The sequence below is a fragment of the Galendromus occidentalis genome, unplaced genomic scaffold (assembly GCF_000255335.2).
Source record: "Galendromus occidentalis unplaced genomic scaffold, Mocc_1.1 scf7180000075986, whole genome shotgun sequence".
Lineage (NCBI taxonomy): Eukaryota > Metazoa > Arthropoda > Arachnida > Mesostigmata > Phytoseiidae > Galendromus > Galendromus occidentalis.
In genome coordinates this window covers 232148-254169 of record NW_003803976.1, presented here as the reverse complement: position 1 = coordinate 254169, position 22022 = coordinate 232148, and the positions used below count along the sequence as shown (strand labels likewise).

Genomic DNA, 22022 nt, shown 5'->3' with positions numbered 1-22022 from the left:
TTGTGGAAGGAGACGCCCACAACGGTCAGGTACCGGAGTTCCCGCAGAAAGGACTCAACGAATCAGCATGTCCTCTCATTCGTAGAATCCGGAATCCTCTCTGGAGAGATGCCGCTTAGAATCTCACGGGAATTTGAAATCCGGGAAAAAGAGCTCGTCGTTCCTCCAGTGCGTGAGCTCGTAATCGGTGACTGAGCGAGACGGTGAGATGAGGGCACACAGAGTTGACGAAATCCGTTTCGATACGGCTCCGATGGATTGTTGTGCTATGAGTCGCGGTCTAGCCTCCAGGTGCAAATATCTATTTCCACAATTTTCCACTCTACAGATATTGTATACTTCTTGAAATGTCATCCCTGGCAGTGCGGGCCAGAAGGCATCTCTCCTCTGCTTTCTTCAAACACTCTTTGGTTCACGATTTTCCTCCCGACGGCTAGACTCGATGCGGGATGGGATTTACGACCAGACATGTTGCAAGTGCAGGAGAGTCCTTGCTCGGGAGTAACTTGTTGCGTTTTGACGTCATCGACGTGCTGCTTCAGTTTTTTTGGAATTCCTTTGGTCGAAGTTGAAATCATCGCCGTTCGGATGATTTCGCTCCCTCGAGAGGTACGAACTCATCTCCATCGTTCGCGAGGCTCAAGGCGTATACGGCGGAAGAGGGGGCCAATCGTTTTCGGAGCCGCCCTCGTACATAAGAAGGTTTTGTCGACGCGACCTCGAAGACGGTGGCACGACGAGATTGACTCCAGCCACGAAAGTCGCCAGAACTCCGGATAAGGCCTGGAGGTAGTAGGACAAGGCGAATGACACCTGCACCGCTGCATTTGCCGTGCATCTCGTCAACACGCACGAAAGATGGTAAGCGAGCCCGATACAAGCCACGCAAAGGATCACTGAAATCACCGAAGGCACTGCGTTGCGTCGGAACTGCAAGATGTCCACATCACAGGCATCCATCAGGAATTGCGTCAACGAATTCAGCAGAGCCAGACAAGTTACGACAATTATGACGCTCTGGAGCGACTTCACCTCATGATTGCTGGCACATCGATGCACTGGAGGATGGAACCAGTTCTGTACGCCGATGTAATATGAGGTTTGACTCGGAGGCAGACCATGTCCCTTGCCCAAGGCTGTTAGGAAGAACCACTTCGGGTGGAATAAGGAAACGCAGAGCGTAGTGATCACGAGAACCCCCAAGCAAGCTGACACGACGTTCCGGGTTGGGACCCGACAGCCCTCGTGCATTTTCTTCCCAGAGAAACTCCGATCACTTGTTGTCAATTTCCAGATACATGATCGTCCTTCGAAGACCGCGTATTCTTTCTCGTTGTAAGGTTCTTCATCGGAGAGAGCAGCGTAGGGGCATTACCTGGACGACGGAACTCTGGAGGTCTGTGGAGCGGGAGCTCCGTGACCGAGAGTCGACTAGAGGATCACGAAACTGGGAAACATTGAATCCGAGTCCCCAGACAAGAAGCCCACAACAAAGATCAGGTGCGAATGGTCGCCATTTTGGAGGAAAGGGACTCGCGGGGAAAGGGCCGACTCTTCCATCCACTCCGAGTGATGGGAGGAGAGTTGAGAGTTGAGACCCAAGACGACTGTGGACAAATCTCAAGTATTCTCTCCGGACCGTCGACTGAGCTTCGACAACGTCGCCTGGGAACGCGTCAGGATAGTCCCTGCGTAGACTGCGATGCAGATCCGTGTGAACAGTGAAAAACCACCGAAGCCTGAGTTCCCACTGTCGCAATAATTGATAAAAACATGGATGATGGCGTCACTGACCAATTCGGACTTTGGACGGGGATCCTGGGGCGGTCATTTTCATTCGACAAGGAATTGCCGTCGTGGTTGAGAGGGGAAATTGAAGGTTCATCGCAGGATAGGTGTCCGGGTCGGGAGCCCCCGGGGAAGTTCGCTCTCTGGGCGGCTAGCTCCTTCGGAACTCTGAATCTATGATAATCCTATCCTCTCGCATTTACCCCGAAGTTAATTTTGACCTCCTCGGACGCTCTGACAAAGATGACATCAATGATTGCACATGATGATGCATGATGAAAGTCGCATCCTGGATTGAGTGAGATCGTCGGCGAAGGACAAAAGATGGAGGAGCAGAGATCGATGTTGACAGCAGATCTCTTAATTATCCCAGCTGAGAATCCCCCTAAGCAAAGAGACGGAACGGGAATATTTCTGTGAAATGTGGCAGTCTTTATTGCAATTTTTTTGACCTGAGAAAAAAGCAAACGTATCTTCTCATCGACACTTTCAGCGATATACATTCGAAACGGTTTTACACACATGCGAGATGACTCGTCGGAAGGACGTTAGACCATTTCATGGAGATCTCATTCTCGTCACTCATTATAATGATTCGGTCAGCTCAGGTCTCCCGAATCGATTCTCCCACCTACCCGAGAGACGGAATCGACGCGCTGTCAGTAATGTGAAATCCTTCGATAATGATCTCTCCCTCCTGTGACCATCTAGTCCAAGAGCAATTCTCCAGGAAGAATTCAGTATTCCGTTTGTACATGGCCGAGAAGTTCACCATGAGGTAGTGGATACCTCCTACGGGTTTATTTCGGAAAATTTGGAGCGGAGGCGTGTATACACAGAATTGTGCCCGCGGCGCCGGGAGACAGTCGATATGATGGTGAAGTCCTCGGCGTAACATCCGTGGAAAGTCTTCAGGACTGGGCGTTCACCATACAAGCTCCGAGATGGAGTGCTGTGTTGTACGGCTCAAGATGCCGTGAATATTTTCAGTAGAATTTTCCGGATCGAGGCTTCCTCGCAACGTACAAGTGTGAAGCGACAATCCGCCCGCGGAGACTATACTCGACTGCGAGGACTCCTTCAAGCCTTCTTTCCGACAATCTGGGAGATTCCGGAATCAGCGATTCGGGGAAGCGCGCATGAAGATCCGATTTTCTAGTTCTGAAGGACCGACATTTGATTCCCCATGATAGATTCCCTCAGGACTCAAAAGCATTGTGCCACCGAAACGCCGACGGAGACACTGATCCGCGGCGCGTGCATCGGAATCGGAGAGCCTCTCGTACTCCGCGCGGTTCTTTCACACTGTTGTCCTCGTTACCTCGAAATACCCCGGTGGTCTGGAACACGCTATGTCAAACTCGTCGCTATCGTATTGCGGAGCTGCTCCCGCAATGACGGGCCCATCGGGTCCGGCTATAGTTGCTCCCCGCACGACCAGCGATTCGAGGTAGGACTGAAACAAAGGAAGAACCTCGTCAATTCTTCTCTGTCGCGGTGAATCGTGGATCGCTTGACCTGGGCCAATTCTCTCGACGGACTTAGGGACGCCATGTTCAACTTACCCGATTATGATTCCGGAGAAAGGCTGTCTCTCGACTCCTCATGTAGAGTCGTATGATTAAGTGGCAAACGGCCAAAATCAGTATACAGGCTGTGAACATCGCAGCGATGTGTGCGGCTGTGATCGGCCAGCCGCTCGCGTTTCCGAGGTCCAGGGCCGAATTACCGAAGGAAGAGAGACCGCAGTGAGGACCCATGCAGGCCGGCTCGCACGAGTCCGAGCGGTGGTTGTAAACGTGCGACATTGCACAGATACATCTGGAAAGATTCGAATCAATCGCACCCACTTAGCACGGACCAATGAGGGATGTCGCGAGGGAATCCCCAACGAGCGGATCAATTTTGGGCATTGCGGCGTACGCGAGGCAATCGAGGTCGCTCCCAATGCCCAGATTTGTGCCTCGAGCTGCGGCGCCGGCGCATTCTTCCGCGGAAAGTCAGAGAGTTTCTACGGGATTTTCCAGCCCACCCGTCTCGAGGGTAATCGCGGACCGCCCATCTGAATGGAAAATCCTGAACTGCGTCCGTGTTTACCCGCGGAAGGTTTCGGCCCACTGATGGAAAGTGATGGGCTGCACAAACTAATCGTTTTATCTAAGATTGGCCCCGCAATGCCGCACACCTTTCTGAGGAAGCGCGCGGGTAGACCGCCAGATATATCCTACGTCTCCGGTTCCCCGTTCCGGACGAAGAATCAGACGGAAGAGGAGCGCTATCAGAGTTGCTGTCCTCCCTCCGTTCCTGACCCGCGTCAGGGCGCATCTCTCTCTAAGGTCTGAAACTCCTATTCGTCCCTCCGAAGTCCCGTGCCCTCATTCGATTCAAGAACGTTTCTTCTGGGATGTGTCCCCGAGCGTCCCCCTCGACGCTTCTGAGATCTTCTCCTTGCATTCATCTCCCTAATCGACAGCTCAGAATAACCCTCGTATGCTCCCCATTCACACAAGAGAGCTGAGTTGGGCTCGTCGAGCAGAATCCCGGAGAGACAAACCTTTTGAGAGTGATGTCACAAAGCGATCCTTGGAAAGGGCAGGGTCTTTCCCCTTCACAGAGGGTCTCGTTGATTCTGGCCATTAGTCAGTAATCCTCCTGGGGGGGGTTTCGTGGGCCGCTTGGTGCGTTTGTTGACAGCGGTAGAGCACCAACACGGACGCTCAGAGGCGCTTCGAAGCGGCGGAGGAAGAACTCTAGACAACAGTGAGCTCCAGGCTCTCGTTGAGTGAAGGCTTCCGCTGTATCGAAGCCACCCTATCGAATGAAGCCATATCACGGTAGCTGTCAGAAGTTGTTCTACGAGCACCAGCTGTCCTCGTGCGGGAGGAGGTTGCTGACTCGGTTCTACGGCAGAAGCACCACTCGAACAGGCCAGCAGCCCAACCATAAGCAGCGGTTTGGTTTTACCCGCTGATTCAGCGGACTGGGAGTTGCTGCTGGCGCCGGCGGCCAGAAGTGGATACGAGAAGGACTCGACAAGGACCGTGGTTGGGGAGCGGGACCTCCTGGGATTCATCTGGACTCTTACCCGATGTCCTAAATGATTAGAATGCGGCAGATTGTCGTCGAACAACCGACGGACATGCCCGCTTATCTAAATGGGCGCGTGGAGACGATCGGCGGGAGGGAGGCCGTCAATCATCGATCATTACCACGCGAAAGCTGAGCATCTCGTATGCCGAGTGAAATACAGGGGCTGACCGGCTCCCCCTCCCCCCGTCCCCGGACCACTACTCCGATAAGCCGTAGCTCTGATCTCTGAGAGAAATTTCCGGTAGGCGTTCGCTACAGAGCAGCTCATAGCAGAGCTCATGACAGAGTTCCAATGAAAGAAAATCGGAAGACTATCAATCGCTGCCGTTTGAATCTTTTTGAAAAGTGAATGAACCTTGTGATGATGGAGAAGTTGAAAGGTTATCATTCCCGGTTCGGATCGATGCGCTAATCGAGGAGTTATCGGAATAACTCCCAAGCTCCTGTTACAATAAGGGATCTCAAGAGCTTAGACCTCGCCCCCGGGTGGGAATTTCCTCCAGAGATGGATGTCGAATGATTATCAATTGGGACTGGGACTGGCGATTCTGCATAATTTGCGCCTAGTTCCGCGAATTTGCGCCGTACTTCGAGGACATCCATCATGGAGAGTCTCACTTAGCTGCGAAAATCCCTATGTCAGGCAGGAATGTCGTTCGGAATTCTCAGCCCTAATTACTGGAGATCCGGCAAGGGGCGAATCGCTGAGACACTCAACGCCTCTCCAAGAATCAGGGTCTTTCAGGCTTCGAGTGGGAAATGTCTCCCCGTGTTTCGTCCGGGGTCGCCGGGCTGATCTTTTCCGCAGTTGGAGCTCGGTGTTTGCCTGTCACGCGAAATGTGCATGATTCGTCCAGAGCGACTTCAGAAGCTGCGGGTACGAGCGTAAAATCCGTTGATTGATTCTCGGACTCGGACGGGCTCCCGGTCGGTTTCACTTTTCGACTGTCTAATCACGACGCTCCTATCGGGACCGTGGATTCGGTTTTTTTGGCTATTCTACGCCGCTATGGGCCCATTTATGGAGCACCGCGAGGAGATAGCATTCGTGGATGGTTGAGTTTTCACACAGTCGAAATTGAGACGTGACTCTTTTCAATTGTTGTCTTGATATGTAGTTTATTATCAACGTCAACCGAATAGACACTATCAATATCTAGAGGTTTGATCCATTCGTTTGGAAGACTAGACTCCTATGTACAGATATCCGCTCCTCTCTGGCATCATGCGTCCCCTTGTCGACCCGGATATCGAGCGTGCAGCTCCCAGCACGCAGCTTCGAAAATTTCCGAAAATGTGCGATAAATAATCTCCGTCTCAGGGAACGAATCCCGCATCTGCTGACGCAGCGCTCAGGCTCCCCAGTTCAGAAGTATGACGTCAAATAGCCGCTGAATGTAGAATCCTCCAGAACTCGGACAATCGATGTTTTTCCCTTGTTGGTCACGTAAAGCGAAACACTCTGACCGGCCAGGAGTCTCAGGGGTCCGGAGAGATTGAGTGTGAATACACTTTCGTTTGGCACAATAGCTCGCATAGCTTGCAGAGACCTGAAAACGTGGAGATGAAAACTCAGATACGATCGTTGGATATTCTGAGATCCTCTTCGGAGCTATGGCTCAGTCCGCGTACTCACAGGCTGGTGATGCAGTTTTCATCTATGCACAGCTTGAGGATGACGACCCCGTCGGAAGAATTCCTGCTCGGGGATGTCTGCTGCTGTTGTTGTAGAGGAGACAAAGAGACGTTGAACAATACGTTGGCGTTGAAAACATAGAGTCCGTTGATCGGAGCAATGAATTTCCCTGCGTCTTCATGGAGACCGTCTCCGCGCTCGATAGATCCCGTGAGCCGCGGCCGATAGTACGGTTTCAGTTCGACCTCACGTTGTTTGCGCACCTTGACCTTATGACTCAAACGCCAAGTGAAAGCCGAGTATGTTTCTGGGATGAGAGCCGCCCTCTCAATTTCAAGCAGTGGATGCCCCGCAGGGTTTCTCTTCTCAACACAGTCGGGCTTCGTTGAATTGGTCGTGCACTGAAACGATACGCCAGGTTAGCACAGGTGCTCGAGCACAAAAAATCCATCCCACTTCCGTGAAGACGAGAAGCATCAACGCGATGGATGGACGAGCGAGCTGCTGCCGCGCCGGCCGCTCGGCCAGGAAATGAAGATCAGCCTACCTTCGAGTCTACGCGGCTTATTCCCCTCTCGGTCGCATCCCGGATGAGGTCTCTCATGTGTTCTATCATCTCCTGTCGACTGATGCCGGCGTTCGCACCGGAGTTGTTCTCGTTCACTCTGGCCACACGAATTTCATCCACTTCTCGGTACGAGTTGAATGGCTGAAGAATAAAACCTAGTTGAAAGCTCCGTCGAATTCTGGACATAATTCTGGAAGTTCATTCTCCTCGGGGAGTCTGATGTACTTGAGACAAGAGAAGCTTGTCCGTGGCGCTCAGTCCAGCTCAATAGTTTTTTTCATAGGCGCGGATGTAAGACACGGAAGAAGTACGAATAAACACAATCTCCCGGCTTGGAATTCCCTAGACCGGGGCTCCTGAACCTCGACGTGTTTCCGCGACCCTCATCTTCGTGTGCATGCTACGCAAGGCTCCCAACCAAGACGTTGTGAACCCGATGATGATCTCCTCGGAGACGTCTGATCGATGGAAGACCCATTCGAGGAGCACTCCCGTGTGGAGAAAAACATATATAGCTCATAGTTGATGACTCACTGTACGGAGAATCGACGGATGAACTTTCTTTGGTGGAGACTGTCCCTTCTTCTTGTCGTTCGGTGCCTGGAGCTCGGTGTGACGTAGGAAAGCTTGCCACGTTTTCTTAGGATCAAGGGTCGCCGTAGGGGGTCGTCGTTTGTGCTTCGTCCGACGGGGTCTTTTTGCCACGGCGGCTTTGTGCTCTTTCCATTGGCGTTCTTCTTCCAACAACTCGCGTTTTTCTTGGCTGATCTTCTCCTCTTCGTCTTTGGTCAGCGGGGCGGTTTTCTGTGAGATCACAAAAGCCTCGCGCACGGGCGTTTGAGCGGTCGAAGTCACCGCGGGGTCTATCGGAACAATCGCTTGCTGAGACGGCGACGACGAGCCCACTGTAGTCCGCAGCATGGAGGGGTCGACCCTCCGGAAGTTTTCATCGGCCGACACACCGAATACTAGATTCGGGAAAATAATTCCAAGGATCACCATCACAAAGAGAGTCAACGAGCACATCAGGCTGGTCAACGCCATCGCCAAGCAGACTCGATGCTTGGGAGACCCGCGAGCGGGATCCTCCTTCAGACCTTTTTCGGGATCCGTTTTAATGCCAAAAGGCGTGAGGTTCCTCTGTCGAAGGAGGAGGAGTGCGCCTGCCGTACGAGCGACTCTTCTGGTTTTTCCCCGCTCTCGTAGTGCAACTCGGTCAGATAATGAACTTGCGTGTGCAGTCTCGGAGCGCGAACTGGAGTTTTGGGGCTCCCTCTCCCTTTAAGTAGTGGGTAGCTCCTCTTCGGCTCCCTTCCCTCAACCTGGGGGAGGATGCGTCCGAGGAGGAGTCCAAGTCAGCCTCGTATGCAAGGCCCGAGCACGCGAGTCAACATCCGCTCTAGAAACCGCGCATAAGATTCGCGCTAACGTAGGCAACAGGTAAACGAACGGTCGAGCGAGCAAACGGACAGATTGACCGACCGACCGACCGTCAGTCGAGCGGTGGGCTATTGGACGTTCAACTAGTATGAGGAGGAAGGGTACAATTGAGTACGACGACGGACTGAGTCAACACACTTCGCCGCAGCGAGTGCACCTGTGTGTACCATTAGAACAAGCCGAAGAGAAAGAAGCTTCCCGAGGAATTCTCGACCTCGGCAAAGAGCTCACACCGCCCACTCCCGTGAAACACCGGACTAACCGAATTCCTTGCTGGCTGTCTGGCTTGCTGGCTGACTCGCTTCGAGGAGATCTCACAATGACGTCCACCCCCGCACGCAAACCAGACAGCGTTTGACCGCGCTCACGGTGAATCGTTAGCGGTTTATGGAATGAAACCACCGAGCAGCTTCGACATTCGTCGACTCGAGATTCTTGTCCGGAAAATTTCAGAGTACTCCATGCTAGCCCCGATCTCATTTCTAGAGTTCCATCTTATCGTCAGAGCAGCGTAAGGAACATGCGGAGGGGACGACGTTCAGACAAATCACTGGGCGCGTTTCCGTTCTCTCTCCAAGCTTTCCTAGCGCTTGACCTGGAAACCGATCGAAGTCATCGCGTCACAACGAAATAGGGATGGCAAAAATGTTCGTCTGTACGATGAACTAGTTTGTGGAGAGATCGGTCGCCTCGGTGCGAACCCGGCTGGCGAAGCAGAATGTATTCACTCCGCATTGTATCAGTATGGCGCTGGATAGGTGGCGGCCTTAATCCTCTTTGGCGCATAGACTTTCATGAAAGCTCTTCTTTCACCGAGATCGCTTCGAAGGATCCACTGAAAGCCCACTCCTCTAATCCGTGGCCGGCTTTTTTCGGGCTTTCACAATGCACGATACGGTCAGCGATGTTCTTTGGATCCAAGGGTCCATTCGAGTTCGAAAGATCTTCCTAAACTGTCGCCGCGTCGAAATTCATGTAACTTCTTGATCCCTATCGCTGTTGCAATAATCATTGTCAGGAGCTCTGAGAGATGATCGTTTGCGAGAGCCGCACAGAACCGGCGCGTTCTTCTACATACTACATTCGATCGCACATAAACGGCGACAACAGGCTTTGACTAAACGACTTTGACGCTAATGCCCGGAGGCCACATCCCCGCCTGATCGCAACGGGGCTAGAGGCGCGAGCATTTAGTCCAATTGATCGCCGGAGACATCGGGAAAGAAGAAACACGCACTCGACGGTGATGGCGGCCGGGAACGCGGTTTCCCTGCCCTCTGTTGGGAAGTCTCAGGAGATGATTTACTGAGGCGATTGAGAATGGCAATAATATTTTGGAAAGTATATGATTGTGTCGCCGAGCTTCCCAAATTGGATTGATGGGCTCATGCTGCAGAGTGCGTCCAGTCGATTCGATGTCCCTTGATCTTCGACCTATGTCTTAATCATTTTCATTTAGCCCAGTGAGGTACAGATGCTCTCCGTCCGTCTCCAGGGTTGATGGATCGGGAATACCTCTCAAAGAAGAAAGGTCCCGACGACAATTTACGACAGGTACATCGCCGCAGGCTCAGATTATATGACATCTCGTAGTCTCTCGCAGCGGAAACTCAAAGGCAGCGCTCTGAGAGCAGTCCATATAATGAAGAGCGCAAAACCTACGCTCTGACGGCGAAACTTCAACACCGCCGATCGTATTACGGTGTCGAGAAGTTCCAAAGTGCCGCCTAAGATCTTTGCTCGTGAATTGGACGCTGAGAGTCCACCGAATCTCCCCAGATGCTCATCGGATTATCAATATCATTAAGATTATCTCCAATTTTTTTGAGCCATGAGCAAGCCGAGATCTTCTCGCAGCAAGATCCGATTGGGAACAGCTCGAAATTCTAAATGAGGTTCTTCAAGTCTCAAGTCAGAATTGGCGATGCGTGAGTACTGTCGATGTTCCTTGCACACTGATGCTCTGGCCTCTGATTAGAAGTGGGATTGCGGCGAACACAGCCCTTCGAGCCGCGATTCGAGGAAGCGTCGATGCACCGTCAAGAGATCCTCATCTGGTACCTAATCATCGATGACCGCGGCACCTGTCGCAAGCCCAACGAGTGGAAACCCCTTTAATCGCACACGAAACAGCCGTCCTCCACCAACTCATGTCTGACCCCGTCTGAACTGAATCCCGCGTCGATGATGGTTTCGCACACATTGACCCAAGTTATTGTTTTGCGGAATCCGAGCATCGCTTCGGAACCTTGTTTTCGCACCACGTTCTGACACTTGGATTTCGGGGAAGGCACTTCGTACAACAAAGATCGATTCACTCATGGGTCTTTTGCAAGTTCCGAGTTTAGACCTTCCAGATCCACAGGGGGAAACCTCCGCTGAAAATATTTGGACAATGAAAATCGATCGGATTGACGACTGAAGGAGGAAAAGAATAAAATTTCCCTAGCTTCTCGATTTGATACTGCGGAGAATTCTCCGGAGCTTCGGGTTGGAGACTCGGGGGCCAGGGAGCTCGCCTGGGGGGAGAATCGAAGGTCCGACCGAGGCCTCCAGGTTCCCCTTCCCGATCTGAGGCGATAGGCCGAACCTCACCGATCCTCTCGAAAGGCACCAAGGAGCGACGAAAAAAAAGTCTTCAAGAAATGCGTTCGCGCTATCTGAATCCCACGCTCTCCATTTTTGAGAATATTGGAGACCACAAACTCCCGGGATCAATTCGGCAGATGAATATCGAGCACCGCGAGCTCGAAGAGCGAGCTAATGCAAGTAGACAGTGCGCAAGGAATCGTTGGGATGAGCAATCGAGTGGACGTTCCTCGGTAGCAGTTGTGTTGACATTCACTCAGATGTGCTAGTGAGACTGCGAGCCCTCAGGAAGAATATGAGAAGAGAAATATTTGACTGAAGTCGAATTCCGAACTCGGACTTGGCCTCCCTGAAAGACGACACCTGAGCAACCGAAAACGAATCTCGAGCGAAATGCTTCGCATCCGAGAACCCAGGCACCTGTGATGCTCTCTGCGGGTCCAGAGCAGGAGCCAACCCCGGTTTTTAAGAAACACCGACGGATCCAAGTGCCACCTGTTCAAAGTCATCTCACAGCTTTACACCTGTACGTTTCATTCAAGGACGATGGAGAAGACGGCAGCGACTGTTTTTCAGAATGCTGGAGCGTTTTCGCCATGCCCTCGTGAATCCCACCTTGAGCTGCCGTTGAATGGAATCCGAATCAGACTCCGCCTGTTTCCGAACCTCAGGCGACCACGATTTGGATGTTCTTACGGGGAGGGAGACCGTCCTCACGGCTCTGAGCTCCGCAGGAGGGGTTCAACATACTGTAATTCGAGCATGATGCCATTTCAATCATTTTCGGACAAGATTGGTAGCCGGTAGCGGGAGGGAATTAATGTAGACCAGCAGACAGTATGGGATCTTGTAAGAGAAGATCCCACCGATTGATATCGGAGCCATGGGGAAGCCGATCCACGTGAGGAATTCCGTACATCCGTCAACTGATTCGGGCTGGGCGACAATGCAGGAAGAGCAGCTGAGTCGAGAGTATCTCCCACTCGGCTTTCCCCTCTGAAATGCAGGCCTTGAGGGTGCGCTTGCCTTTTCGAAGCTCTCTCTACCTCTCGAAATTCAATTCGTTCCTTTCGACTGTCCCCCCGGATTGTCAGTCTGTGTAGATCATCAGGGAAACATAAGTTGAAACCTCATTTCGAGACATCATTGGACGATTTTTTTCGAACACCGAGGGTATCTCGTGCGGACACGACTCGACGCCGAGATTCAACCACCTTATAAAAAAGCTTCATACACTGATCACCGATCCACCGATCATACACGGATCAAAAATCTCAGTGATGAGGATTCCCATGGTTTTTCATCCGGTATCCGTGATCATCATCGATTCCGAGACTCCCGGAGGAAGTCTCAATCCAGGGCCGGCTCCGACTCCTATCCACCGACGAATCATACCAAGATGGAATTACAAGCTCATCGATATTCATCGTGACGCAATAGGGTGCGTTCGAGTGCGTCGTAGCTCCGCCATCGCCCGATGGGAAATTCCGAGGAATCGATGATGAGAGCAGCGCACGCCTGCTCGAACTTGGGCGTCGTTTAGACAGGTTGCAGCTACAAGCGACGAGATCTTCCATACCAGGAAGTAGTTAACCTGATCGGAGAGTCACCATTGTTGTCCATATCAATTGGACAGACATCTCTCTGTCCGACACAAAGCGAGGTGTATATTCAGCTGGGGCTCGAGCTCGCGTTCCGCTGCATCAACCTTCTCGCACAAAAACTCCTAGATGTTTGCACCGATGCCAAAGTTCACACCATCTTGGTACACCGCTTGTGCGGCGCGGGGTTCTCGATTATCCTTTAATCTCGGTCTTTCTTTCGATATCTCTCCTGATTCCTCCACTCCCAGGCTGACTCGACTTGAGTCGGGCGAGCATTGGGAGGCTCCCGGAATATTCGCAATAAATATCTGGCGTATCCGCGGCGGTGAGGATTCGACTATCCACAGAGATGATTGCTCGTTCCCGAGAATGGCGCCTCTCTCTTAAGTGGAACATGTATCTCACTAAGATCCTACCGAGTGAAATGCTAGGGGCTCAGGAAGAAATCTCGGTCGGCTTGACCCTTCAGAGCCGAACTGCCTCGCCCTCCTTTGATGACATGGCATGCTATTACTCAATAGTTGATCGATTCCATCCAGAGATCACGCGTGAATTCCTGCGTGCGCCATGTGATTCGGCTTGGAATCAGCGGTCGACACTGGTTCAGGATCGAAAACGCAACGATTATGACCGCGACCGTATCGAGAGCGGACATTCCCTGAGTTCGAGCCGGCCAATCGCTTTTACTGATCTCAAGATCGTCAATAGAGCACATCGAAAAATACAAAGTCCCCGACGACGAGGATTATCACTACAGAGGAGAGTCGATTTCATTAGAAGCGCTGTCTCACGTCGATAATTCAGCTGCTCGGTGAATGGAAGCCGGCTGTCGCGACAAAGACATCGCTCGTGTTTTTTTCGGCCAATTACGGCCACTCTCTTTGACCCTTTAGTGGGATCGTGAATTCAACGTTTAGAGCCGACGACTCCCCGAGCACGTAAGTAAGATGACTTGAGCCCTGTCGATTCCGAGTTCCGGAAGCCTACGCTTTTTCTTCCTATGCAGCAACGCAAGAGGGGCTGATGAAAGTCGGAATCGGTATCTTCGGTAATTCTCCCTAAATGTAGTCTCTAAAATAATTCTCTTCTGTATATTTGAGGTTTCGCGAATGTTCGCCTTCCTGAGGGCTTTTCTAGCCCGCTTATACATCTGGCTCCGCCTGAGAAGGCTAGCCCTAGCGTTCCCGTTCTATGAGCTGAGGAAAAACCAAAAGATCCGAGAAAAACCAATTTGCTCTTCCCTCATCGAGAATGGATTCTGGAGTCGCCTGGAGCCCAGCCGGAAATTAGGAGGTTCGAGAGAGAACTCGAAAGTTATATGATATTGTATAAATGCAGTCGATATGTGCGTCTTACTGGAAATTCGGTGTCAGGGACCGAATCATCTTCCACGGATGCGACCCGGACGATGGCGATCAGATTCTCGTCGTTTTCGAAAGGCTGAGACAAGGTGTTGCGCGGGTGAGTTCACTATCGCTTCCGAGGAGCGCTGCCCGGATATTCCTCATCTCCCGGAGGGGATCGCATACGTCAGGTTGACAGAGCTTCCATCATCGAGAAAGCGATCTCAATATTTCCCCTGCCTTCGGGTACTTGTATCGTGTGCTGCTTTCAATCCCTTAGATTATGGCCTCTGGCTCAACGAAAATTCAATTGAATGAATTGTTTCCCTGATCCGATGCTCGAGTATCTGCTCTCGGCGGCCTGCGGGCGACATGAAAGCTCGCTAGATTCGCTCATCCGTAGTCAGCGAGGTCCTCTAATTTCTAGTTATTCATCGTCCTGAAAATCCAGGATAGAATACTCGCCCATTCGAAGTCCACCTGTATCGATCTGAGCGCGGGTGAGTCGAAATAGTCCATAGATTTCACATGTGGACCAGGGAATCCTCCTTGGAATATTTGAGCTCCGGATGATTCATATTGAACGGACTTCAATCCGTAGACAACATCTACTCGTCCGACGGCTTCCGGCTCGAATGCGACGCACCCATGCGTCGATGGAGGCTAGCGTTCAATGGAGTCATGGACGAAGGCAATGAAAAGGTAGGTTGAAAATCTTTGCAGGTCGAAGTGCCCTCAAGCGAAACCCCTCTCTGAGTTGATCTTCATGTGGTTTCAGCGTCATGTTCGATTCGGAATGCGCTGGAGCGCAGGCGGTCACGCTTTCGAGTGGCCTAAACACTTATCAGCGAAGGACTTCTACAACTTGATTGAGAAATCATCGTTGGGCGCTCTTCTAAATTTTGTTGAGCGGTAAGACCGCCGAAAAACCTTCTCGATTCCTTAGTCCACCATAACGAAAATCGTTGAATGACCGATGCTCCCGCGGCGTTATCACTTTCTCCGCTCCTTCCCCAGCGGATGCCATTCGATACACAGTTACGATCAGAATGGCACGCTCTACGCTCAAATCGAAGTGGACCGATCCCTGACGGTCGAGAAACCGCTTTTCGGGGGCCGCTTCAAAGAGATTTCTCGCAATACAATTTTCCCCGCGGGCTGCAAGCACTACTTTGGGTATGCGAATGATGGCTCCTCGATGCATTTGGCGAGCCCCGAGGGACAAACCTCTCGGAATGGAAGTTACCCACTTTGCGGGTCCGTGTACTCAGTCGGTCGTTTCATGAAAGCGGTCCGCAAAGGAGAAATCATCGTCTCTCCGGAGAAGTTGAAGCTAAATTTCCAGGTGAGGAGCACCGTATGTCCATCTCTTATGTAATATGCATTATGGAGAGTTTTTCTTTTGAATATACAATTATTTCTTCGGATAGATCGGACAGTTGAGCGAGATAATTCTACTCTAGGTGGAGACCGACTCGTATGAGGTGGATCTGCAGCCGATTCAGGAAGCCTTTGCCGGCCCTCAGGGATTTTCCGCGCGAATGTTCGGAGGCACAGCCCTCGTTGAGGGCCGTGAACTCAAGATCAGCATTTTCCGGGTGAGTCTGACGTGAACACTCTCAGTCGGACAGGAGAAGAGCAGATATAACGGATACGTTTCCCGTTTTAGGTGGAAATTCCAGGGGAGGACGAATCGATATCTTTACCGGAAGAATTCCTGGCTACTTTCGTCCGGAAAAACACGATGACTATCGCCCCATTGATCGTTGCGAGCGGAGATGAGGAAGCGCGTCAGTGTCAACTCACGGGCGGCAAGGGGAGCTCACTGGCTTTGCTGAATGCTGTAGCAAAGCAGTCCGGAACTCATGAACCATCGGTAGTAGCCTAGGCACGAATGATTTTCGGGATTCCGGACATTGACCACCGCCTTGGAGCATTGGAGTGAAGGAATCGATCTTGAGTAAGATGGGATTGACGATTCACGGTATTTTTTCCAAGTTCGCAGTTCCGAACTTCGTGATTCTCACTGTGAAGGCGTATTCTGTCTTCGCTGAACAAAAGAGTTGCAAACAGGCAACCGATAGACTTGCGGAGGGAATAGCCGCGGGAGGAGACGTCAAGGCTCAGTGTATCGAATGCAACCGAGACGTTTCGGCGACTCCGCTTCCTGAAACACTGCGAGCAGAGGTGATTTTGAGTTTCCGATCGGACGTCGCGACGTACCAACGCGTCGGCACTCGCTCGATTCACTCAGTGACTTGGAATGTTTCCCGAAAAAAGCGAGTTATGAATTTTGCCTCGCTCCGTAGCTGATAGCGTCTCTCACTTCAACGTTCGGAACGTCGTGGGAGTCGAATCGTTTCGCTGTGCGTTCTTCAGCTGTCGGGGAAGATTCTGAGGAGATGTCCGCTGCCGGACAGATGACTACCTTGCTCGGGGTTCAAGGTGAGGCCAATTGTTCGAGTCCCGAGTTGTACGCGACGTATAGTTAAGTCGCAACAGAAGTGTGTGCGATTCGAAAACCAAGGACTATCTACGAAATATTCGTTTCCGGCTTGCAGGGCTGGAGGCCATCGAAAAAGCTGTCACGGAATGCTGGGCATCCCAATTCGCTTTCACAGGCAAGTCAGTTCGAAACCCAGCTAGTGTATGGACTGGTTCCGCGAACGAATCCCTTTTCATAATTCTTTCCCTCTCTTGTGGGGTATATATGGACGACGACGACTAACAGTTCCTCTCCCTGCTCTATACTCTATACGATACAGCTGTTCAATATAAGAGACAATATGGTCAACCGATCCTCTCAAATATGGCGGTGGTCATTCAAGAAATGGTCGCACCTGACGCAGCGGGGGTGATGTTCACCTGTGACCCGGTGGGTAGCCGCCTCTCGGGAACCGGCCGTCACGGCCCGAAAGAGGATCCGATCAGTAATCAGGTAGTGAAGCGCTCATTGAAATCGTAGGTCACGGCAAATCCTCTGTACACTGCGATAACCGCCAATTTTGGACTTGGCGAATCCGTCGTGTCAGCGACGGCGGAGCCAGACACATTCGTTTTGAAGAAGAATCGAAGCGAGCAATACGATGTCGAGGAGACCAAGGTAAGGGGCTGAGTCGGATGCTCTCGGCACGCGATGCGCGCATCATACCACCGAGCCCAAAGTATCTCACCCGTAGAAACTCCCCAGATCGGAGCCAAGTCTGAGGTTATCGTTCTCAATGAAAACGGTGGCACGGAGACGAGATCCTCCGGCGACGAGAGTAAAGAGACCTGCATAGACGAGGCATTCGCGATACGGCTTGCTCGGGTGAGACGAACCGGAACCCCGTGATTGGTCGTAAAGTCCGTTCTTCATTCTCAGCTGTGTCGTCACCCTCCTTTCTGATTCAGATTGCCTGATTGCGAGAGAGTTTTCATTTCTTAGGTTGGAGACATCATTGACAGATTCTTTGGTATCTGCCGCGACGTAGAATGGGCGACGAAAGATGGTGAGGCCGGACTACATATAGGATAACCGAGGATTTTTCGGCTTATTAGAAAATTCGCACTTCTACCATACTTGGTCGAAAGCGGAGACTTGAGGGGAGGAGAAAAGAACCCTCAGACGATCAGTCGAAATGTTTTTTTTGCAGGCAAAATCTTCCTCCTACAGTGTCGGCCGGTCACGTCGGCATTGCGAGAATCTGACTTCGAAATCGAACATGACAATAATAGCTCGTTGCGCACGAACAGGGAACTGCTTTCGAGAGGAAATTTCGAGTTCGTATAGCGCTCGACATATGAGCCGCTTTCCGGAATCACATAGGCCAGGCACAGAATTCCCAGAGCCACATACCTCATACCGAACCTGAGGTAGGGGTAGGATACAATGATCGACGAGACTCCCTGAGAACTCTGATTCCGTCGTTACAGCGAAGTGCTGCCGGGAGCGCTGCCTACACTGACCTCGTCAGTGATGCGCTATTTCTTCGACAACCTCGTCAAGTACCGTTTCTTGGAATTCAAGCCCGGTCAGGAGTATGAGAGGAGCGCTTATGTCTACCTCGGAGGCTTCAGTATCGGAAAAAAGTGGTGGATGAATTTTTCCGAGGTGAGACTCCGGAGCGACATCTGTTCATAACTTGACCGTGAGATGAGGGTCTGATTGAGTTGCACCGTCTCGCTCCCTAAAATTCAGTCCATGCTTTAACTCGCTCAAGTGGGAATTTCAACGTTTCGCTCCTTGTAAAAGTCTTTCCATACTTCCACTAGCCCGGACTCAGGAAAAATAACAACGACCTCAAGGGCATCGGTGCGTCGATGTTCGGAAGGGATATATCGCAAGACGAAGCTGTGATCAATTCGATATGCCATCTCCGACCTCAAAAGTTTTACGCGCCGTATATGGCGGGATTTTACGCCATTAGGGTGAGCCTTCGAAGGGGACCAGTTTACCCTGAGATTCGCGCCAGAAGGCGAACGACTGACATACACCGTGTGGGACTGAGATTCTTCGCCGCGGAGAGGCATAGAAAAGGTTCTCTCTTATTCCAGTCGCTCGGACGCACAGCCGAAGCTTTGACGAAAGCTCGTGAAATCGAGAGAGACTTCCGGGTCGAGGTCAGCGAAGACATGTCCGCCGAGGATATCATCGATACCATAATAAATAGTATGCACAAGTGCATTAGCGTAAGTACTCGTGAGAAGTTTCGGATGCTGCAGTTCTTCTCCGTTCCTTCACCGGCGATCCAGGTATTCAAGCGAAGTCTAGAATCTCCCACGCTTTCAGAGCGGAGCGTACCTGATAGAAGCGACGATTCCGAACTCCATATACGGCGCCGCGATACCAGCTCTCGTCGGCTTGTCTATCGGCAAAGAAGGTAAATTCATTGACACCATTGTCAACCTGTCGGAGAGCTCGTTTCGCCCTCGAATTCTTATTATCCTTCTCTCTTCTGCAGCTCAGAGTCCCGAAACGACTGCTTTCTTCACTCGTCTCATGAAGTCGGGACACGATATTGAGAGCGCCAATATCCCTCTTTCTTTAGCGGTAGGTTTACTGGCGGAGGTTTCCTCGTTGCCTGGCTTCCGAATCCTCTCGATCATCCGTTGAGCCCCCCTGCGTTCCCTCCCATTTCAGAAACTTGCCGCGCTCATCCGGGAGTCTCCTCGAGGCGACCAGTTCTGTGACATGCCAGACAGCGAAGCTTTAGAATGGCTTGAGAAATCCGATGAACCCGCAGCAACGGGATTCAGGTTAGAAGCGTGGGGGAAGGCTCTGGATCCGGGGCCGGGGCCTCGACCAAGGGTGCTCAGAGGATGAGATCGCCCTCACGGTACTTATTGAGGGGAACTCTGGACTCTTTCCGAATTAAGTTCGGCTTCCATTCAGAGAATTCATGAGGCGCCACGGTCATCGCTGTTATAAGGAATTCGACCTGATGTCGAACCCGTGGATCATTGAACCAGAGAAATTGATTCGGTAAGATTCCGAGCTTTGTAGCGATTCCCGGAGAAGCGTGACCAGTGCCTCCCGAATGATCGGTTTCGTCTCCCTCAGAGTCCTCAAAGCTTCCGTGAAGGCAAGCGAGACTTCTCGGGCTTCAAGCGATAGCGAAGAAGGATTGAGCGTCGACGACTTGCCGAGCTCATCGCGTTGGATCTACAGGTGAGACGTAGGCCGATGGCAAGCACGGTTCGAGGTTTGGAAAGAAAACCTCTACATCTGCAATCCACGGCCGTCGTTGGAAATGATCAGGAGGACACCCTTACTCTTATTCCCATGGTTATTGCTCTATTGTGACGAGCTCTATATCTCGTCCGCTAGGAGCCTTCTAAAGTGGTTACTCCCGAAAGCACAGTTCGCAGTTTACGCTCGAGAAGCGACAAAATCGTCTCTTGTTTCCGTCATCCATCAGGTGAAAGACCCTCACGGATAAATGAAGACTTATGATACATCGATAGCAGAGGATTTCTTGGCCTGTTCCTACAGAGCAACACTTCATTCAGATATTTCTTTTTCTAGCTTCGGATGGCTTTCCGAACGCTGGCGAAGCGAATGGTACACGAGGGAAGATTACCATCAGCAGACTTGGTGTTTTTCTTGTCGGTAGAAGAACTTCGGAGGCTTATTCATCAGCGAAATCCTCTTCTGGTGACAAAGTAAAGATATTACATTACGCTCCTGAGTTCGATAAAGCAATGAGTCTGTGACATAGTTTCCCGATGATTGTCACTTTTTATGCTGAATTCTATCCATCCTTTGCCTCTTATTGTTTCGCTCTCCGTCTCACAGGGCCATCCGGAGGAGTCGCATCCATCCGAGATTGGATAAAGCTAAATTCAGGAGTCTACAGTGCGGGATGCCGAAACCGGTAAATGAGCGGAATGGAAAGCTCGAAAGTCGGGCTGAGCTTCCATGAGCGACCTGATTGTGGCCTCTGTCCGAACACTCCGCAGGACGAAATCAAAGTTCCTCCTGAGATTTCTCTTACGGCCCTCGCGAACGCGATGGAGGTCCCGCTCTAATCACGAGTCTCCGAAGTTATAGCTAGGATTAATTGGGAGTTCAAATTATTTTACGACGCAAGTGGGCTTCGAATGATCGGGAGACCGACTGGCGATACGATTCTCAAATGAAAAGTAATATTCTAGATCAAGTTGGATCCGATCGTTCCCGGGACCACGGGCCAGATCCAGTTCAAGGGGACGGCCGTGAGTCTCGGCGTGGTGGAAGGTATCGCTCGGGTGATCATGGACTTCGAATCCGAGGCTCATCTGATCCAGAAAGGAGAAATCCTGGTCACGAACGCAACGGACACAGGTCTATATGCTTTCTAGCCCTCGCGTTGAAATCGTGTGAATGCTAAGCTTCAAGTCTAGAGTCTTTCTGGCACGCACGTTTACTTTCTGGTCGACCGCGTTTCGTAGTGACCGCCAAATCTCTGGATCTTATCCCATTAATCCGGTTCAAGGTTGGACGCCATACTTCCCGCTGCTCTCTGGAGTTGTGACAGAACTTGGCGGATTCCTCTCCCATGGAGCGGTCGTCGCAAGAGAGTTCGGACTCCCCGCCGTCGTCGGCGTCCTTGGAGCAACGTCGTACATTTCCCAAGGAGACCGTATCGTGGTCGATGGTGCCAATGGAACCGTGACCAAACTGGTCGATTGAAGGAACCGCGTGCTACGGATAAAACTATTTTTATGATATGATATCTCCTCGAGAGAATCGGAAGGTAATCTCGAGACGCGTTTCTTACGCCCAAATCAAAGCCTCTTATATACGAATAAATCAGTGAGTCCGTATCGAGAACTGCTAGTATCGCTCGAATAGCCGAAAAAGGAATGAAGTGTTCGGGGAACTTTCGGCTCATTGAATACAGCTGAACCCAAAATATACCTTGTAACCAAAAAATGTTCGATTGGGAACTTCTCTAGCTGTTCCGAGGTGCTCAGCGTATAGGTAGCTCAAACGTGGAGTCCCGCTGCAGCCGGCAGCGCTCCATTCGAAGTTGCGTCCTATGAACCGAATCGCTCTCAAGTTCAGGAGCTCCAAGACCCAATCAGATCAGAAGCAAGAAAGATAGAGGGTGGCAAGCGGTCGCCATCTGTCATGGAGACCTGTTGCTCGAAACAGTCGGATATCAGTGGCAAAATGCAGAGAGCATGAGGTACATACATCGTCATCTCGGCCGAACCTCGCCCTTTCAGAATTCTGTGGATTGTAGAGAATATTCAAGATCCCTCCTGCTGGTAACTTCGCTCACCGACGAGACACTCGAATGTGCAGTACACCAAGCGAGCGCAAAGGACCTGAACTTCGCCCCATGGCCTAGGATGTCCGTTAGGTTCCTGGTTTCCTCGAGAGCGCTTCTCTGATCGGGTCATGCGGCGGGTGTGATCAGCATGCCAACGATGTGCCCTTATTTTGGCATACACGAATAACTGACCTGTCTACCGACAATGTCGAGGCCAGAGACTCC

The 22022-nt window shown here is 51.5% G+C and overlaps 4 protein-coding genes across 4 annotated transcripts; 1 reads left to right on the top strand and 3 right to left on the bottom strand.

The window, feature by feature from the left end:
* Window positions 1-639: 639 nt before the first annotated feature.
* LOC100909104 (uncharacterized) lies at window positions 640-1482 on the bottom strand. Its single transcript, XM_003738452.2, has one exon. The coding sequence runs from the start codon at window positions 1249-1251 to the stop codon at window positions 640-642; it is 612 nt and encodes a 203-aa protein (XP_003738500.1). The 5' UTR covers window positions 1252-1482.
* A 1367-nt stretch (window positions 1483-2849) lies between these two features.
* Window positions 2850-4453, bottom strand: LOC100905850 (uncharacterized). The gene is made up of 3 exons (XM_003738429.2): window positions 4343-4453; window positions 3354-3609; window positions 2850-3244 (listed from the first exon to the last, which is right to left on the bottom strand). Exons 1-3 carry the CDS (start codon window positions 4423-4425, stop codon window positions 3089-3091), a joined length of 495 nt encoding a protein of 164 aa, XP_003738477.1. The 5' UTR covers window positions 4426-4453; the 3' UTR covers window positions 2850-3088.
* Window positions 4454-6244: 1791 nt separating this feature from the next.
* On the bottom strand, window positions 6245-8126 carry LOC108865056 (erythroferrone-like). Its single transcript, XM_018641698.1, has 4 exons — window positions 7617-8126; window positions 7062-7223; window positions 6515-6915; window positions 6245-6428 (listed from the first exon to the last, which is right to left on the bottom strand). Exons 1-4 carry the CDS (start codon window positions 8124-8126, stop codon window positions 6245-6247), a joined length of 1257 nt encoding a protein of 418 aa, XP_018497214.1.
* Window positions 8127-14047: 5921 nt separating this feature from the next.
* Window positions 14048-21349, top strand: LOC100908957 (putative phosphoenolpyruvate synthase). The gene is made up of 28 exons (XM_029113037.1): window positions 14048-14176; window positions 14486-14558; window positions 14660-14760; window positions 14837-14970; window positions 15076-15403; window positions 15522-15656; window positions 15728-15934; window positions 16057-16245; window positions 16368-16515; window positions 16620-16679; window positions 16824-16933; window positions 17024-17161; window positions 17249-17368; window positions 17486-17549; window positions 17694-17820; window positions 17974-18151; window positions 18313-18468; window positions 18595-18729; window positions 18830-18920; window positions 19002-19090; window positions 19181-19296; window positions 19433-19522; window positions 19601-19708; window positions 19868-19958; window positions 20066-20202; window positions 20336-20414; window positions 20695-20863; window positions 21015-21349. The coding sequence occupies exons 1-28, from the start codon at window positions 14048-14050 to the stop codon at window positions 21209-21211; spliced, it is 3699 nt and encodes a 1232-aa protein (XP_028968870.1). The 3' UTR covers window positions 21212-21349.
* The last annotated feature ends 673 nt before the right edge of the window (window positions 21350-22022 follow it).

Bases quoted from the DNA above. Each gene is read 5' to 3' on its own strand.
- LOC100909104 (XM_003738452.2), bottom strand. From the start codon at position 1,251: ATGCACGAGGGCTGTCGGGTCCCAACCCGGAACGTCGTGTCAGCTTGC.
- LOC100905850 (XM_003738429.2), bottom strand. From the start codon at position 4,425: ATGGCCAGAATCAACGAGACCCTCTGTGAAGGGGAAAGACCCTGCCCT. The intron at 3,610-4,342 runs GTTTGTCTCTCC...GAATCTTTCCAG, and splicing joins TGTGACATCACTCTCAAAAG to ATGTATCTGTGCAATGTCGC. The intron at 3,245-3,353 runs GTAAGTTGAACA...CCTTTGTTTCAG, and splicing joins TTCTCCGGAATCATAATCGG to TCCTACCTCGAATCGCTGGT.
- LOC108865056 (XM_018641698.1), bottom strand. From the start codon at position 8,126: ATGGCGTTGACCAGCCTGATGTGCTCGTTGACTCTCTTTGTGATGGTG. The intron at 6,916-7,061 runs GTAGGCTGATCT...GTATCGTTTCAG, and splicing joins TAAGCCGCGTAGACTCGAAG to TGCACGACCAATTCAACGAA. The intron at 6,429-6,514 runs GTGAGTACGCGG...CCACGTTTTCAG, and splicing joins GAAAACTGCATCACCAGCCT to GTCTCTGCAAGCTATGCGAG.
- LOC100908957 (XM_029113037.1), top strand. From the start codon at position 14,048: ATGCAGTCGATATGTGCGTCTTACTGGAAATTCGGTGTCAGGGACCGA. The intron at 15,935-16,056 runs GTAGTAGCCTAG...ATTTTTTCCAAG, and splicing joins CCGGAACTCATGAACCATCG to TTCGCAGTTCCGAACTTCGT. The intron at 17,550-17,693 runs GTGAGGCCGGAC...TTTTTTTTGCAG, and splicing joins AGAATGGGCGACGAAAGATG to GCAAAATCTTCCTCCTACAG.